Raw genomic sequence first — 17484 nt, 5'->3', positions numbered from 1 at the left:
TTCTCTACCAGAGTGGAAGGCAGGCAGGCTAAATCTCAGAATTCCTAAAAACCTGATGTCAGGTGAGGCTTCCAGACCCCTGGGTCCGTTGCAGGGAGCATGGAGCTGGGAAACCTTTGGTAGCAGCTCTAAACAGTTAATGTTGCAGGTTACTACTAGAACCACAGACCCAGAAGTAGCCTACAAGGTGAGATGACAAGAAAGCATGCAGGGTTCTGTTGGAAGCCTTTGTTTTTTGATTAATTGGAAGTTGGCCAAAAGAAATAGTGAAACATTTTGAATTTAACATAGTAGCATTTTACAACAAAACAGGAGTAAGAAAATTCTCCCAGAACTACCCACTTTCTCCTGTCCCACATCTCTCAGAAATTAGGAAAATTTGGAATCCAGGAAAAGTTAGGAATTGAATTCCTAAAACCAAGTGTTTGGATCCAGGATTTTGGCTGTATTTGTCAGTGAACTTTGAATCCACAGCTGCAGTTCAAATTGCCTTTTTAATATGAGCCAGTTTTTGTTTAAGCCTGTTGCAGTTTCTATTTAACTAAAATATTTGTCTTTAAGTATTGATGTGAGATTCTAGGCTGAAGACGATATGATGAGTCTTGGGCAAAATCTTGTCCAATACAGAGGAAACCATTTGTTTTTATTGTATTTAATTCTTTGCATCCTTTTCTTGATTATTTGATTCTTCTGTGAGATTTTGTAAGAGCAATAGCAGTTCAAGGACTTTATCTGTAGCTATTGATTTATATTTGGAGAAGGGAAGCTGTTTTTCATAACACTGAACCTGAAAATATGGGAGCAATTTACATGTAGTGTCAGCTTATAGTTGGAACAAGACTGTATTTCTTACATGAACCCCAAACCTTCAACTGCTTTTGTGTAAAGATGTGAAGAAACAGAGAAATTTTCATTAAATACTTTAACACTTAATTTTCTATGATTCTATGAACACAAGTTCAAACCGATGATATTAACTGCCATGCTGTATAAGAGTTCATGAAATGTTATGGGCCTCAGTGGGAATAATGTGTTAATGCCCAGGTTTAGTTCATTTTCATTAAATACTAATAGTGCCACCCAGGTAGAAGGAACTTGATTACAATGCACTTGGCTAAGTGAGGTTGCCTAGGTAGTATTTGGAAGAGAGAAAACATTTAAGTTATTTGTTGAAACTAGGGGCTTCTTGTTTTAACTGAATGTGACTTTCTGAAAGTTGGGTGAGTTAGTTTTGGGTCCTACATAAACAAACACTGCTGATATGTATACCCAAATGCTATCAGTTAAGAAAGATATGTTTTCCTGCTGGCTGGGCCAGAAGTTTCAGCCCTTTTTTGTTAATGTGAAATCAGTCAAAATAATCCTTTCACTCATCACCTCTAGGATTTACTTTTTCCAAGGTAGTCCAAGGATAGCATGATACAAATGTATAGATGTACCAAGGGCCACTGAGACAAACTCGGATCATACTCTACTTCAGCCTCACATAAATGGTGACAGACATCAATATCTCCCCTTCTATTCATCCATATAAAGTACAAAAATAATACCAAATAGCACCATCCTTCTAGAGAGCTCAGTCTGTCTTGCCTACTAAGAGAAGTCACAGATTGATTGATTAAAATACTAATACATACGTAGAGCATACGTGTGTGTGTGTGTGTGTGTATATGGACAATAAAAAGACAAAATCTCTTTTTTATGCTGCTATTAAAACTAGCTGAGCTGAAAATTGATTTATTTCTTCCCTGTGTAGGGTATGAATCAAAAGGAGAGCGCTAAGTCACCTATGATGTATATCCAGGAGCTGAAATCAAATCCCAGGGATGCCCAGCTGCTCAACTGTTTGGAGTCTCTGCGAGTGTCACTGAATAATAACCCTGTCAGGTAAAGGGCTGGCTGAAACAGAGGAGACCAGGCAGGGACCTGGAGATGTTAATAAGGAGACTGGTTCCTTGGCTGTTGGGAACTGTGGACAGTGCATTGAAAATGAGCAGAGGAGAGACAGGGCAGGAGGTGATTGAGAGTCTTGGAATGTCCCATCCTTCTTTGGGCTGCTGATATGACTATATTGTGTTCCTTACAGCTGGGTGCAGAATTTTGGAAATGAGGGCCTCACTTTCCTGCTGTCTATCTTAAAAGTGCTTCATGAGGAAAAGGATGAGATACCCAGGTAAGGGACTGACTGAGTAGGAACTGTTTATAAAACTGCTCATAAGACCCTGTCCTGCTGAGTTTATAAATAACTTATAGTCTATTTGGAGACTCATGAGGGTGTAGGGCACATATGGATTGGCTAATTGTGAATAAAGGCAACAGGAAGAAAGCAATCCTGGGATACCAATCTGCACTATGGGATTTGGGGGAGCCTTTTTTCTGTCTATTTTGAATTCAGGTATGGGTTGATTAGGGCAGAAGTTCAATGCAGCATTAAATACAAAAGACCTCATTTGGCTTCATTTGAGAATTGTGGGGTGACTGAGTTTAAGTTGATTACAAAGGTTGAGAGAAACTGTTCTAAACTCAAGGCACCTGTCCATAACTTTCATGAATTTAGCAGCATCCCAGGTGTGGAAAACTGTTGTACTGTCTCAGTTGACCCCCTCCTGCCACCGTCGCTTCCACAGGTGCCTCCCAGAAACAGAGATGCACAAGACCGTTTCACCTGGCTATGGTACCTGTGTCACAGCACCCTTGAAAGGGTCTTGCAGGACCCTGCTTGAGAACCACAGGGTTAGAATGTGAGGATCATTTTCATCCATGTGACTATAGTGATTGACAAAAAATGCAAATTGATAGATCTGGTTTCCCTTCCTTGCAGCTCATATGATACCCGGAATAAACATGAGATCATCCGGTGCCTGAAGGCATTCATGAACAACAAGGTGAGGCCCCTCTCCCACTCCAAGATGACTCTCTTCTGCCTCTTCCTTGTGTTCAGTGTGCCCTAACCTCATAAGATAGTCTTTTGAAACTGGGATAAAGGAAGTGAGGATGGAGGCTCCTAACTCTTCAATAAATTGTTGTCTTTACCAAAGTGGTGCACCTCAGTTCCCTTCCCCAGTGTTTTGGAATTCTCACTTTCCTTTTCTTCTTCTAGGGCTCCACTATTTTTCCTTCCATATTTCCATACTCTCCTTTCCAGACTTTTGGAGTTTGTTGTACCATATTTTTCTTTCTGTATTTTTTTTTCTCTTCTCATCTCCCTCCCATATGTAGACACTCCAAGAGCTGCTAAATTGCTTCCACTCTGTATCAGGCATGCCCCTGTCAACGGAATGCCCCTGTCCACATTCTCTGCCTTTCTTAATTAAAACTTGTGTGGAACTCCTACCTTCCCTTTCTATTTGCATACATTCTGAAACATCTAATACTACTCCTTTTAACTCACTCTGTTCCTCTGGTTATCCTCTTTATCCCTCCCTGTTACTTTATAAAGTCCTGCTCTGTCTCCTTTTAGTTCCATTTGATTATGGCCTTGCTGCATCCCCTCGCTCTCTTTTTGCTCCCATGGGCTTCCCGTACGACTGCCTCAACCCACACTGGGAATTGTGTCAGATCCCATTCAATGCCTTTCTCTGGCTGACCTTGACTCTGGCTGCTTTGAGACAGTCCATCTCCCATGCCTTGTCATTTTAGTGTTCCAGCTGCTGAGAGGATGAGACAGACATTGAGCAGATGTTTTGTCACTAACTCATCCTGTCTTCCCTTTCAGTTTGGTATCAAAACAATGCTTGAAACTGAGGAGGGGATCCTGCTGCTGGCAAGAGCAGTTGACCCCAAAGTCCCTTCCATGATGATAGATGCCATGAAGCTGCTGTCTGCCCTTTGTATCCTGCCTCAACCCGAGGACATGTATGTGGCTATGGGACTCATTCTACCATTCATCTTTCTTGAGCCTCTGACAATGATTTGGCTTCCTTTGGAGTCTCCCAACTGATGTTACCCTACAAACCTTTTATTTTATTTTGAAATGTCCATACTCCTGGTTTAGAGTGAGGGGCTGCTGATATCTTTTTCTGACTATTGCAGGCATGAGAGGGTTTTGGAGGCACTGACAGAACGAGCAGAAATGGATGAAGTGGAGCGATTCAGACCCTTGCTGGATGGTCTAAAGAGTGGAACTTCAGTGACGTTGAAGGTAATTTGCTATCTCAGACTGTGGGCACTCCTCTGGGCTGGGGGAGAGAGAGAGAGGGTTGATTGGTGCTAGCACTTCATCAGCAACTTGGACTGGGGGGGTAAAAAGCACCCTGTCCAGATTTGCAGATGACACTAAGATGTGGGGAGAAGTGGGCACGCTAGAATGGAGGAATAGGCTGCAGTCGGACCTGGACAGGTTACAGGGGTGGGCAGATGAGAACAGGATGGGTTTCAACACTGACAAGTGCAAGGTACTGCACCTGGGGAGGAAGAACCAGCAGCATACCTACAGGCTAGGGAACTCTGCTGGGCAGAGGCAGAAGAGGATCTTGGAGTCATTACTGATGCCAAAATGAACATGGGCTGACAGTGTGGGGACGCGGTCAGGAAGGCCAACCGTACTTTGTCATGCATCCACAGATGCATCTCAAGCAGGGCCAAGGAGGTGATCCTCACCCTCTATGTGACACTGGTCAGGCTGCAGTTGGAGTACTGTGTCCAGTTCTGGGCGCCGCACTTCAGGAGGGATGTGAACAACATGGAGAGGGTCCAGAGGAGGGCCACTCGCATGATCAGGGGTCAGAAGGGCAGGCCCTACGAGGAGAAGCTACAGGACCTGAACCTGTTCAGCCTCCACTAGAGAAGGCTGAGGGGGGATCTAGTGGCCATACAAACTAGTCGGGGGGGACCAGCAGGCATTGGGAGAGTCCCTGTTCCCCCGAGCACTACCAGGAGTGACTAGAAATAACGGTCACAAGCTGGCAGAGGGTAGATTCAGGCTAGATATCAGGAGGCACTACTTCACTGTCAGGGCGGCTAGAATCTGGAACCAACTTGCAAGAGAAGTGGTGCTGGCTCCTACCCTGGGGGGTCTTTAAAAGGAGGCTAGATGAACACCTTGCTGAGGTCACTTGACCCCAGTACTCTTTTCTGCCATGGTAAGGTGTCAGACTTGATGATCTGCTCAGGTCCCTTCCGACCCTGCCAACTATGAAACTGACAGCTGTCTCTACCAAGAAGGGGGCAGAGGGGATATATGCTAGCTGTTTGATATCTCTCCTTGATCATAATAAGATATGAGAGCTAGATGCTATCCACCTGATGTTTCCTTGTTTTTTGCACTATGCTAATAACTACTCAGATCAATCAGAGGTTTTTCTGGCACTTTGAGAGCCTGGCCAGGAGTTCTGAGTAAGGAATGGGTCTTGGATGTCTTATGCAGAAGCTTTCTGGTTTGTTTGTTTTTTTAGGTAGCCTGTATGCAACTGATCAATGCCCTGATCATCCCGGCTGATGAGCTTGACTTCAGAGTACACATTCGCAGTGAGCTGATGCGTTCAGGATTGCAGCACATCCTGAAAGTAAGGAGCAGTTATCCGTCCTGTTGTGCGGCCTTTACATTCAAAGAAGGGAGCAGCAGCTCCTGTCTCTCCTTTTTTGTTCATATTAGAGGTTCTTTGAACCATTCAAAAGCTCTAGGAGTGATAGAGCAATGCTGCTTTTCCCAGCTCTGTGCTGCAGGAATAGCATGTGCCACCTTACAACCCTGTTCTTGGGTAGTGGTTTCTTATCCCTTAGTTACTGCTTATGGATACGCACCTCTGGACATGGATTTTTACATTTTCACTTGGATGGTAAACATGGTCCTTTTGCTGGCAGTCTGCAATCATCTTCTCTCCTTGTGAACAAAGACTCACATGCTGAGTGGTAGGCTTCTCCTGTCTGTTGAGAATGCATTCTCTTGGGATCTCTAGTAGGCCGGTTTGCATATTAATGTTTGGTGCCCCCCGCCAGTGACATTATTATGTGCTGAAACATGCCTTCTAATTAGGTATGCTTCTGATAGGCACTCTCACATATTGTTGCAGGAACTGCGAATGTTGGAGAATGAGGAGCTGAAGGTGCAGCTTTCAGTATTTGAAGAGCATGGTGAAGAGGATTCAGAAGACCTCAGGAGTCGCCTAGAAGACATTCGCATTGAGATGGAATATCCTTTTTTAGCTTATTGGGTAAACAATAGGCTTGAGGCAGGAGCATTTCTACGGAGTTTCTTAGCTCAAATCCATCTACAGCAAGAATAGATAAAACTGAATGTGACATATGAACAGATTCAAGCCTTTCATTTGTTGCTAGTGAAACCCAGGAAAGTGTTGGAGAAGGGTGGAATCATTATATTGTCCTGTATCCAGTCTTTACTTGGGGAATACCCAGGCTCAACTCAGCCAATGCTATCAGATCACCTAGGTTCTGTAGTCTTTTTGGTTCAGAACTGCCCCACTGCTTTCTAGGATGCCTCAGGTCAATTGCGCAAAGTAAACATATTGGCAGACATACTGGTCCTCTACTTGGGATTTGACAGTTGATTAGAAAAAAGAATTAGAACTGATTTTGAATATTTGGGGAGTTTATGGAACACAACTTGTCTGATACTTCCAGAAGCCTCAAATTCAGATTAGACTTATATGGACAAAGTTTGTTTATAGTTTGAATATAAGGTGTGCAGTATATAAGTTGAGCTGTTTTGAAATTGGCCACCAGAGGGCACGTGAAAGAACTGCTGTTTTGCAAAAGCAGCAGAAATTTTTTCTTCAGTCTGTCCTGGCATGAAAACCTTAATAAAACATCCATTCCCATGCTTGAAAATGTTCCCCTTTGTATAAAAGGGATATAAATCTCTTAGCTATAGTACATTTTGTGTGTGTGTGTGTGTGTGTGTGTGCGCGCGCGCCATTAGTCCGGAGACTAGCTTTTAAGTAACTCTTGGAGACAAATGAGAGCTCAGGAACTACAGTTTAGATGTTAGTGAAAATATAAGGTAGTGGTAGCTGCTGTTGCTGTTCCTACTCCTCTTCCTCCTCACTCTAGATCATCTCCATTAGCAGGATAGCTGGCAAGATCACATATAGACAGGTGGTTGCTTAGGCCCCGTTTATGGGGTGTAAAGGGAGTGAGTAAAGAATCCTACTCCCATACCTTGCTGACCATTGATTCCTCCTTGGTAATAGGAGACCACAGCTGAAAATTCCCTTGCCTAGAAAGTGGCACATACCTGATCAGCAAATGGAATGACAGCTTCAGGAGGGTTTGTGCAACTCCTTGGGGGTCTCCCAGACATAAGAGATTGTGTATCTAGGTTTATAGACCCATACTTACTCCTCTGCCCAGTGTGTCATTCAGGCAGGTGCAAAAGGGGAATGTGCAAGTGGATTGCATACTTCTTTCAGTACTCCCTGCTTCAAGTTGCACACATTCTGCTGTTTTTTCATGCAGAGTGCTACCCTTTGAGGGAGGAAGGGCAGATACCTCAAACTGGGGACTCTGTGTTACTGTTTTGAGGTCCATAGGAACCGGTACTGAGAAACGAAGTACCTGCTCTCTTGTAAGGTGAGAAAATGAGTATCAACAAACTTAATTTCTCCAGTATGGCGATAGAATGTCAACTAGTGAAGATTGGTTGGGTTTTAAAAAGTCTCAGAGAGAAGAACTCTGCCACCCTTCTTGGCCTGTGATACGTCTCTTCCCTATGCAAAGGTTTTTTTAATGAGAGAAAATATGCATGGATGAAGTTATGGATGACACTGAAAAAAATCAATTCCTGTCTTTAGAGAGAGTCGACAGGGCACTTGTGTATCTTTCCAGAGACTTTGATTCCTTAACCCTTTGTTCACTGATTTCAGTGATGTCTTCCAGATACTCCTGAATACAGTAAAAGATTCCAAAGCAGAGCCATTTTTTCTTTCTATCCTGCAGCACCTTCTACTTATCCGCAATGATTATGAAGCCAGGTGAGGAAAGGTCCTTCACTCTAAGCCATCTAGGATGAATGCTGGCAATGTATAGGGATCTTAGTCACTTTATTTGGGGGTGGGGTGATAGTTGCACAGAAGACTGTTTAAAATGTTCTGATAGTCCCAGGGTAGGAGGGACGTATGAGGTCGCTGATGCATCTTGTTAAAAGATGATGCATCACTATGAGACAGGCAGTACTTGGAAAAGGCCTTTTTTCATAAATACTCATGTTCTTGGTTAGGGACACTGCATGAAGATGGCAAGCACCTCCAGTTCAACATTATGATGATCCCTGCCATAAGCTACCTGTAGGGTGAGTGGTCAGCCAATCAACACTGGTCTTAAAGCTACAGGAGTTCAAGGAGGAAGAAGAGAAACTGAAAAAACCCCACTATAAGCAAATACTGGAGGGAGGAAGTTTGAGCACATCTGTTGTTATAAAGCCTCTCTAAACCACTTTCCATATTTGATGATTTTTGACACGAGTCTTGATTTTGACTCTGCGAACACAAAGTTGCAGAGAATGACAGAAGTATGAAAGTCACTGTCCATAGTCCCTTCAAAAGTTTCCAACTGAAAGGCTATGAAAAATAAAGATGAACTTTCCTTAGGCTCATTGTTTTCTTAAGCTTGTATAGCCAAAGAAAATTGTTTCAGCAACAGTGCTGAAGAAAAGATGCCAAAGAATCTGAGGGATATCCAGCATGGATTTGTTACGGGTAGGTCTTGCTTGACCAATCTCATTTCCCTCTATGACCAGGTGATGTATCACCTGGACAAAAGGGAAGAGGTTGATATCATATTTGGATTTTAAAAAAGCCTTTGACCTAGTGTCCCATGATGTCCTCCTGGAAAAATTGGACAACCGTGGCCTAGACTACTCCACAGTCTGATGGCTGGGGAACTGGCTCCGAGGTCGGACCCAGAGAGTGGTAGTTGACGGAACCAAATCATCATGGCACTCGGTGACCAGTGGCATCCCCCAAGGCTCCATTCTCGGACCTGTACTCTTTAATGTCTTCATAAATTATCTGGATACTGGTGTCAAAAGTGGACTGGCCAAGTTCACTGACGACACCAAATTCTGGGGAAGAGTGTTCACACTTAAGGATAGGCTGGTAATCCAGGCTGACCTCGATAGGCTTGCAAGGTAAGCAGATGAAAACCTGATGACATTCAAATATGGAAAATGCAAGGTGCTCCACCTTGGAAATAAAAACCCGCATCACACTTATAGGCTTAGCAATGCTGCACTCGCTAGCACCATGACTGAAAGAGACTTGGGGAGTCACGATTGACCACAAAATAAATATGAGCCACCAATGTCATACTGCAGCTGGCAAAGTGAACAAAACTCTGGCTTGCATCTAACGATGCATCTTGAGCAAGACCCAGGATGTGTTATCTTCCCACTGTATTTGCCATTGGTGAAGCTGCAGATGGAGAACTGCATCCAATTCTGGGCTTCACAATTTAGGAAGGACATAGAGGACCTTGAAAGAGTCCAGAAGAGAGCCATGCGCATGATCAGAGGGCAAGAGAACAGGCCTTATGAAGAGAGGCTGCGAGCTTTGGGACTCTTCAGCCTGGAGAAGTGCAGGCTCAGGGGTGACATGATGGCAGCCTATAAGTACATAAAGGGTGTGCATCAGGATCTGGGGGAACACCTGTTCACCAGAGACCCTGAGGGATGACAAGGTCCAACGGTCACAAACTGCTGCAAGAACATTTTAGGCTGGACATAAGGAAACATTTCTTTACGCTCTGAGCCCCCAAGGCCTGGTCAACAGACTCCCCCTAGAGGTGGTGCAGACACCTACTCTGGATGCTTTCAGGAAACGTGGATGCTTATCTTGCTGGGATCCTTTGACCCTTGCTGGCTTCCTGCCCCTTGGGCAAGGGGCTGGACCCGATGATCATACGAGGTCCCTTTCAGCCCTAATGTCTATGAAATCTTGTCAGTAACACTTGAGTGTCTCATGAAGGGCCAAAACCAAACTGAAATCCCTGGAAAAGCTTCTGAAGGTCATGTTAGCTTTGAAGAGAAGCACTGCCTGGGAACTTAAGTGGATGGTCATAAAACCCAGCCAGGAGAAAGTTACAGGAAAGTGTTGCAGAATTTTTTTTTTCTTTGAAAATCTAAAAACAAATCTTACAAATTCTGTTGGCTTATCATAGATACAGATTTTATTCTTTGTTAATAAATGTTAAGGGGTTGCTGAGATGCTTTTGTTTCAAATAAGAGGGCTTCAACCTGTGAAGGTTGAGAAACACCGTTCTATAGCAAGGAAGATGCATTTTATTAAGAGTGGACTTGCATATAACAATTGCAAGAGACAGTTATCAAGGTTGTAACCTGGCCAAATATCTCTAGCGCATGTCACTAGGCACAGCAGTATTCATACTTTAGATGTGATGTCACCATGATGTGGTGTTAGCTTTGCTTGTTCCACGTGTGCTAGTTTCGAAACAAGAACTAATGTAGCTTGGCTAGTGTGGTATTGCACACCTCAGCAAGTTCTATTTCAAGACAGACTGTTTTGGTGTGTACATGGCACCACATTAATATGGCAACACTGCTTTGTGTTTGGGAGCTGGTACGTGTGGAGCATGTAAGATGTGTGTCAACACAGAATTGTCTTGTGCTGTGTGAACAGCCCCTTAGAAGTAAACTTGTAATCTGAAGCCAATTTGATACCATATCGTATTGGCAGGCATACTTCAAGAATACCTTGGTTTCTTTTTCATAATGCACTGGTTACAGTTGTTCAGGTACTGAAGGTGGAATGAGGAGCATTATACAAGAGATGCAAGACATGTGCAGCCATCTGAAAGAACCTGGCTGGAGCTTCTAATTTATCATGAGACTATTTATACCCAGAATTTCACTGAACGACACAGAAATAATGACATCTGTAAGCATGGGTGTGTAACTACTATTGCTGAGAGAGACAGGGAAACCATGCTGAGAAGGGCAGGCATCTCTTATGTAGTGAAAAAGAAAATATAAAGAGAAGTGTGATAGAGATAAAAATTGAAGAAAAGGAGGATGCTGTTGAGATGGACATGAACAAGATGGGAATAAGAACAGAAAGGTGCCCCTGATTGGAACAAGTGAAGAAGGAGATCTGAGTAGATGAGCCTGCAAATGAATGAGAATAAAGACTGAATTGAGATAGGAGGAGATTATTTATGCCCAGGAGAAAAATAAACAAATCTTGATTGTGACCTATGGCATTTGGTATCCTTTAGGAACTCCTTTGTCAAGACTTTTATTCTAAGTATATTTATCATCAGATATGTTTAAAAATCTCAAGTGAGTTTGCCCTCAAAGTTTTTGTTTTCTATACTGTATAGAGGATTTGATATTAAGTGGTTTAATGCAGATAAAAGACAGGGAAGATATGCATCTTTATAGATTACATAAGATGGATATATATGCACACAGAGAGAGCATAAGTTTTTATGATTACAAGTTCACTTCCTCAAATGCTATGTAGATAAACCATTCTAACTAGTTATTCAGATTTTTCAGTAAACAACTTTTTATCTCCCCTTCAGTATCAGTGGGGAGTCCACCTGCTTTAGTCTATTGTAATAAATTGTTTTTAGCCTCTGGTGTAATTGCTTATGTTTTAGGTCATCTGTACGGTTTTTGGAAAAAAGTACATTGAGAAAGGGAATTCATGTTAATATATCTATCACACTTGAAGATGATGAATTCTAGATACACTCTTATAAAAGTAGAGAGAGGTATAGATTAAAGAGGAGCAGATGGAAACAAACCACAACAATTACCTTGTTAACCAGCTTCATGCCCCAACTAAAAAACAAACAAACAGTTTTTCAAACTCACTAGGGGTATTGTTTCTTTTTTTGGGGAATAGAAGAAAATTCTGTTGCCAGCTGATGGTGTTAATTTGTCAGGAACAAGAGAGCTCTCAGCCAAGGAGGCAGGAACCTGATGATGATCTGAGGGTAAAAAGACAAAGTAATTTATAGTGTTTCTGTGTAAAGCTGAAAGGGCTAAAGGCCAAAAGTTGTGAGGATGATAGGTAAGATGAATCAAGGAATAGATGCTTGGGGGTGTATCCACAATGCCCTAAATGTGTAGTGTGTTATAGTATAGTATGCTGATCCCTGTTATAAGCAGCTTCCAGAAACAAATTACGTTGCATACCAGAATGTGCATTACCTGGAAACTGAATTTTGCATCTGGTATCAAATTTTGCTGTTCAAATGTACTTAATTGCTGAACATTTTATATATCTCATTGCAAGGGGCCCTTGTTTGCTTAATTCCTGGTGTTTGCAGAGACATCTTTCATGGAGCAGTGTGAACACTTCATTTCCTTTTCTTCTCCTGATATAGGCCTCAGTACTACAAGCTGATTGATGAATGTATTTCCCAAATAATTCTACACAAAAATGGTGCTGATCCAGACTTTAAATGTAGGCATCTTGCCATTAACATTGAGGGGCTAATAGGTAAGTCATGTAGCTGTTGATATCACAGTCAGAAACAGCTTGTACTGTTTATAGTTCTGGAACAAACTCTTGTCTTTCATTTTCCTCAGCTGTCTTTTCAGTTGCTGACTCTCGGATCTTCTTGCCTTTCTGTTCTTCTGGTTTTCCTTCCTTGAAAAAGCTTTACCATTAGATTCTGTTGGTTCCCAACCCTTTTTTTCTTGTGTGTGTGTTTTTTTTCCCTGCCCCCATGTGCTTTGTGCATTTGGAATCTGGATGTGGGTCATTTCATTTACATAACTGTTCCTTAGAGCTTGACTTTCACGGTCTCCTCTGTTGTGCCCTGCTGGGGCACCTTCCTGCTAGATTAGAAAACAGATTAAATTGGACTTCTGAAAGAAGTGGTGGGGGGCGGTGTTGTGTTTTGGTTTTTTTTTTGTTTTTTTTGTTTTTTTTATGAGCCATAGTGAATAGAATTGTCTATCAGCAGCATGGGATTCTATGAGCATTGTATTGCAAGATGGAAAGGGTTACTGGGGAAAAAAGGCAAACACTAGCAATGTTCGTATACTGCATTGAGGTAAATGGTAATGGGAGTAAAAAAGGTCTACCTGTAGCAGGGACACTAAGGATTCTTACCATATTTGGAAAGGATTATTACCATATTACCACATTTGTTCACTATTGTGTTCTTAAGTGCGCTTTTTCTTTTTGTAGATAACCTGATTGATCAAACAAAGGTGGAAAAAAGTGAAGCCAAAGCAGTAGAGCTGGAGAAAAAGGTGTCTGAGGGGGAAGGGGATGAAAGGAGAAAGGGGCATCTTGGACCCTGAGCAATGCATTATAATTTGAGATTGGGCTGAAAGTGCTAATCAGATTCTTTCCCCTGGCTCTGCATATATGGCTGTTAAACACAGCTCAGACCACATTACACTTAATCTTTATCACTAAGGAGATGCCACATGTTTATTTTTTACATTTAAAAAAGAATATCATTGTTACAGAGAATTAGATCGCATTTGTGGACCATCATGTTTCACACCCACAGTTTATAGTCATGTGTAGGTCCTCTGATTGGGGACAACTGAAGTTATGATTGGGATGTAATTAAAATACTCAGTTTCTGTCACTGCCATGCAGTTATTTTCAGAACATGCCAAGAGTTTGTAATGCATTTTCCCTTCTATGAAAGGTGCATTACTATTTATCCCATTGCAAATGTGAACTATTTCACTTAAAAGTCCTGTCCTGGGTCCTGTGCCTATCTGACTGGATGGTGGAGACTAGGAGCATTTTTCTCTTCTCTTGGATTGAGTAGTGACATGTATCTTATCCTCCTGCAATATGAAGGGATTTGTGGGGGGTGATTATGGACTTTTGAGAGAGTTGCAGGGGAAGCCAGAAGAATCATGCCATTCCCTGACCTATAATTTCCTCTCAGCTGGACTCAGAGTTGACTGCACGGCAAGAACTGCAGGTTGAAATGAAAAAGAAGGAAAGTGACTTTGAACAGAAACTCCTTGAATTATGTAAAGAGAACCAGACACTAGACATGGAGAAACAGCATATGGCCACCGAGAAGCAGACTCTGGAAAGCAAAGTTTCTGAGCTGAATGAGGAGGTAATGTTCCAGTTGAGATCTGGGTGGGGCCATATGGGCTACACTGCCATATAGTACTTCTGCTCTTTCTTATGTTTAGGACTTCACACGGTTACCTGAGATGAGGTGCTTCTTTTGAACTACCAGCGAAAGTCCTGGAGAGCTTTATTTTTAAAACGCCCTTATTTCTAACCATGTAGTTGACTAGGAAACTAGAAACTGCACTTTTTTTCCAGGAATCTTCACTTGGGTTTGTCTGCCTACAAAGCAGCTTTCTAGCTCTGTACCACCTTTTTTCTTAGTAGCTCATTGTTCTGATTGTAGTCAGGCATCCCTATTTGGGGGTCTCGGTGATCCTCCAGACTCAAAGGGCAGAATCTCTGGAGCAAAGCAAAGGTTTGGTGGCCTTTCCCACAGGAACATCTTTCTGAGGTGCAAACAGTATTTTGGGTAGAATAGATTATTTTCTCATTATTATCCCCTAATTGGACTTAATTCCAGCACAGACTAATTTGAAACTAACACTTTTCAGTTTAATTCTCCTCTTGCTTAAATTCAGGACCACTGTGCAGTTCTTAAGCTCTAGCTGAAGCCCTTTTTGTTCATAATTCCATCACATTTATACAACAATGTAAATTGCAGCAGAGTGGACACATGGTCAGTTATTCTAGGGTAGCTGCTTCTGAGTTGGTACTGTTACAGCATCTTGCCACTAGGTGCAAAAAAGCCAGTAAAAGCCTGTATCCTATACTAGCAAATTGACTGCCCTGGGATAAACTGATAGTTCTGGACGCACAACTTATCTTGGTGGTGTAGTTTTACTCCATGTTTCCATGGTAGTTCTATACTAGTTTCAAGTGCATTACACTGATGTAAGGCTGTGTGTTTTGTGTCTGCATTTTGTTTAAACTGGTGTAAAATTTGATTACATCAGTGTAAGTGTGTTTTGTCCTAGCCTTTTGTACTATTTTACTATTGACAATTGTTATTACAAGTTACTATAACATTGTATGATCTTTCACTCACTTTCCAGCAGTTAAGTGTACAAATGGAACAGACCACAATTATCACAACAGAGTTCAGGACTATCATTGAGCTTTGTTTTAGCGGTGGAGCTTTTTATTTTTCTGGTATTTAATATGGCTTGCATTGTGTACTGTAGCCAGTAAGAACCTTCTTAAAAGGCACTAGGGTCACAAGAGCGTCACTTTTTCCTGTTTCCATTTGGTCATAGGACTTACCGTATTTACCTGAATTCAAGATGACTTTGAATTTAAGATGACCCCTCCATAATTAGATTCTACACATGAACAATGTACAAATGTTATAATTTTCCATGTATAGAATTTAATTATTTGGGGTCATCTTAAGTTTGTCCCACCCCCACCCCCCACTCTGCTGCAGGGGGGCAGGCAACAGGGTAGGTGGGGAGGGGAGGCAAGCGGCCTGACTTGCCTTCTGTGGCTGGTTACCTTCCGGCTCTGCCTCTGCTCTAGCCTAGGTCACAGAGCACATGGTTGATCTGGCCCCCACCCTGGAATGCAGCAGTGTTTGCTGCAGCAGTGCAGGGCCCAGATCCAAGACTGGAGCTGCCATCACTACCACCCCCACCACTACTGCTGCCTGGCTGGGCAGGGGCCAGAACAAACGTGCTCAGTGCCCCAGGCTTGGAGTAGGGCAGGGGCCAGAGCCAGAGAGTGAGCAACAATGGGGGGCAGAGGTTGGGGGGGTAGGCAGCAGGAGCAGAGGTGGTAGTAGGGGTCAGCAGCTGTGGCTCTGAGACTGACTCAGAGCCCAGGTTGGAGCCAGAGTCCAAGCTACAGTAGCCACTCCCCCACAAACAAGGGGCGTTTTTCCACATGTTAAGTGGGGTGGGTGGGGGAGGGGTGTAACAGATCACCCTCCCCAGCCATCTTCCAGGTCATCCACGCCTTAAATGGGGCACCCTTGGAGTCCTCTTGAACTTCTGCTGTCCCGCTCTAATCTCACCTGCCACGTCTTGATGGAATTAGTATACGAGCAGGAGACTGCCAATTATATTGGGTATGTTGGGGTCTCTCCTATGATGGTCTGACCCCCTTTTTCTCTAGCTAGGCCTCTCTATCCAAACCCACCAAACAGGGTTGGACTCCAAGGCTCTAGCTCTTCCTTCCAGTGCCTGGAGGCTCTTGGCCCCCTTTTCTGCTCCTTTCTGGGGCACAGCACCCCCTGGCCCAAAGGCACGCACACCGGTCCCCCAGCCAAAGGAGTCACAAGTTCAAAACCCAGGTGTGACCCCACCTGTCCAAACAGCAGAAAAATATACACTTGCACCCCCCGCCAGGTGCTCCAGGCCTCCCTGGCCGCCTTAAGATCGTCCCAAAATGGTGCCCTTACTTGTATTTGGACTCTCTGCAGCTCTGTCTCTCTCTGTGCCTCACTGGCGCCAGGGTCTATACCCCCCCAAAAGCTGCACCCTCACTAGCATTGGGGATCCCACTCTGGAGTGGGTCCCCAAATTGAGGCCTCCTGCAACCCCTAATAGCCTCACCCAAACCACAGGTCTTATTCCATCATTAAAAGAAAACAGATAAACAGTCCTGTTTGTGGGCAGTATCTGCCACCCCAAAAATGGGAATAAGGGAAGTGGTATGTCAGCTTACAGTTGCAGGTTTATGTTTCAGCTCCCCACCATCAGCTCCAGTCCTTGCTGCAGTGCGGCTGTCATCTCTCCAGGGCTTCTATAGTTCTCCTCTTCCTGGCTTTGGACTTCCCACCAAGCTTGTCCCTGGAGCTCAGAGATGTGCTCCTTCCCCCCTGGCTGCTGACCTTTGCTGTCATTCAACCCAGGGTTTTTATAGTCCTGCCTCTTCCGGTCAGCTGACTTCATCCCAGTTCAGCAGTTAACCCCTTCCTCCCCATCCCTCTGTGCCCAGAAGGTTCTGGCCTTGTAGGGGCGCACCTTCTTCCTTGTGACTGGGTTAGGGTTCCCTGTGACAGGGGGACAGGATCTTGTCTTGGATTTGAGTAAATATGGTATATCCACTGTCTTGCTTAAGGAAATGGGAAAAAAATAAGGGAGCAGCATGTAGCAAGGCTCCCGTTATACTCCTTCACTTTGAAGGCACTGCTAGTATCCTCTTGGAGGAGGGGGCAAGAAATTACTATTTCCACAAATTGATACTTTTGAGACCAGTTGGTTTGAGACCAGTATCCTTTCTGCCCTCCTGGACTGGGAGTGAAATGGATACTCCAGTGTAATGCTGAGTAACGTTTGTGTTTTTTGGTTTTTTTTGCTTGTCTTCTACAGATGTCTAAGTTGTCAAAGGAGCTTGAGGATACTAAGAAGGAAATGGCTTCCCTCTCTTCTATATCTGCTTTACCTGCTCCTGTACTCCCTGGTTCAGCTGCTGTACCCCCTTCCCCACTTCTTCCTAGTGCAAGTGGGATCCCACCTCCCCCTCCACTCCCTGGCGCTCTTGGCATCCCGCCTCCCTCTCTGCTCCC

General features: G+C 43.6%; 1 protein-coding gene across 2 annotated transcripts in view; it reads left to right on the top strand.

Moving 5' to 3' along the window:
- Window positions 1-17484, top strand: part of DIAPH1 (diaphanous related formin 1) — a 101658-nt gene that overhangs the window by 9293 nt on the left and 74881 nt on the right. The window contains exons 4-15 of one of the 2 annotated variants that reach the window (XM_014526713.2): window positions 1757-1887; window positions 2087-2173; window positions 2822-2885; window positions 3716-3855; window positions 4033-4141; window positions 5394-5504; window positions 6012-6130; window positions 7812-7928; window positions 12304-12419; window positions 13116-13180; window positions 13840-14019; window positions 17288-17483. In XM_014526713.2, coding sequence (XP_014382199.1) covers window positions 1757-1887; window positions 2087-2173; window positions 2822-2885; window positions 3716-3855; window positions 4033-4141; window positions 5394-5504; window positions 6012-6130; window positions 7812-7928; window positions 12304-12419; window positions 13116-13180; window positions 13840-14019; window positions 17288-17483 — 1435 coding nt within the window. Of the gene's footprint in view, window positions 1-1756; window positions 1888-2086; window positions 2174-2821; window positions 2886-3715; window positions 3856-4032; window positions 4142-5393; window positions 5505-6011; window positions 6131-7811; window positions 7929-12303; window positions 12420-13115; window positions 13181-13839; window positions 14020-17287 lie in introns of both variants that reach the window. The other variant, XM_025193934.1, reaches the window with a different exon arrangement.

This window comes from Alligator sinensis, unplaced genomic scaffold (genome assembly GCF_000455745.1).
Source record: "Alligator sinensis unplaced genomic scaffold, ASM45574v1 scaffold1191_1, whole genome shotgun sequence".
In the NCBI taxonomy this organism is placed as follows: Eukaryota; Metazoa; Chordata; order Crocodylia; family Alligatoridae; genus Alligator; species Alligator sinensis.
This window is presented reverse-complemented; position numbering and strand designations above follow the sequence as displayed.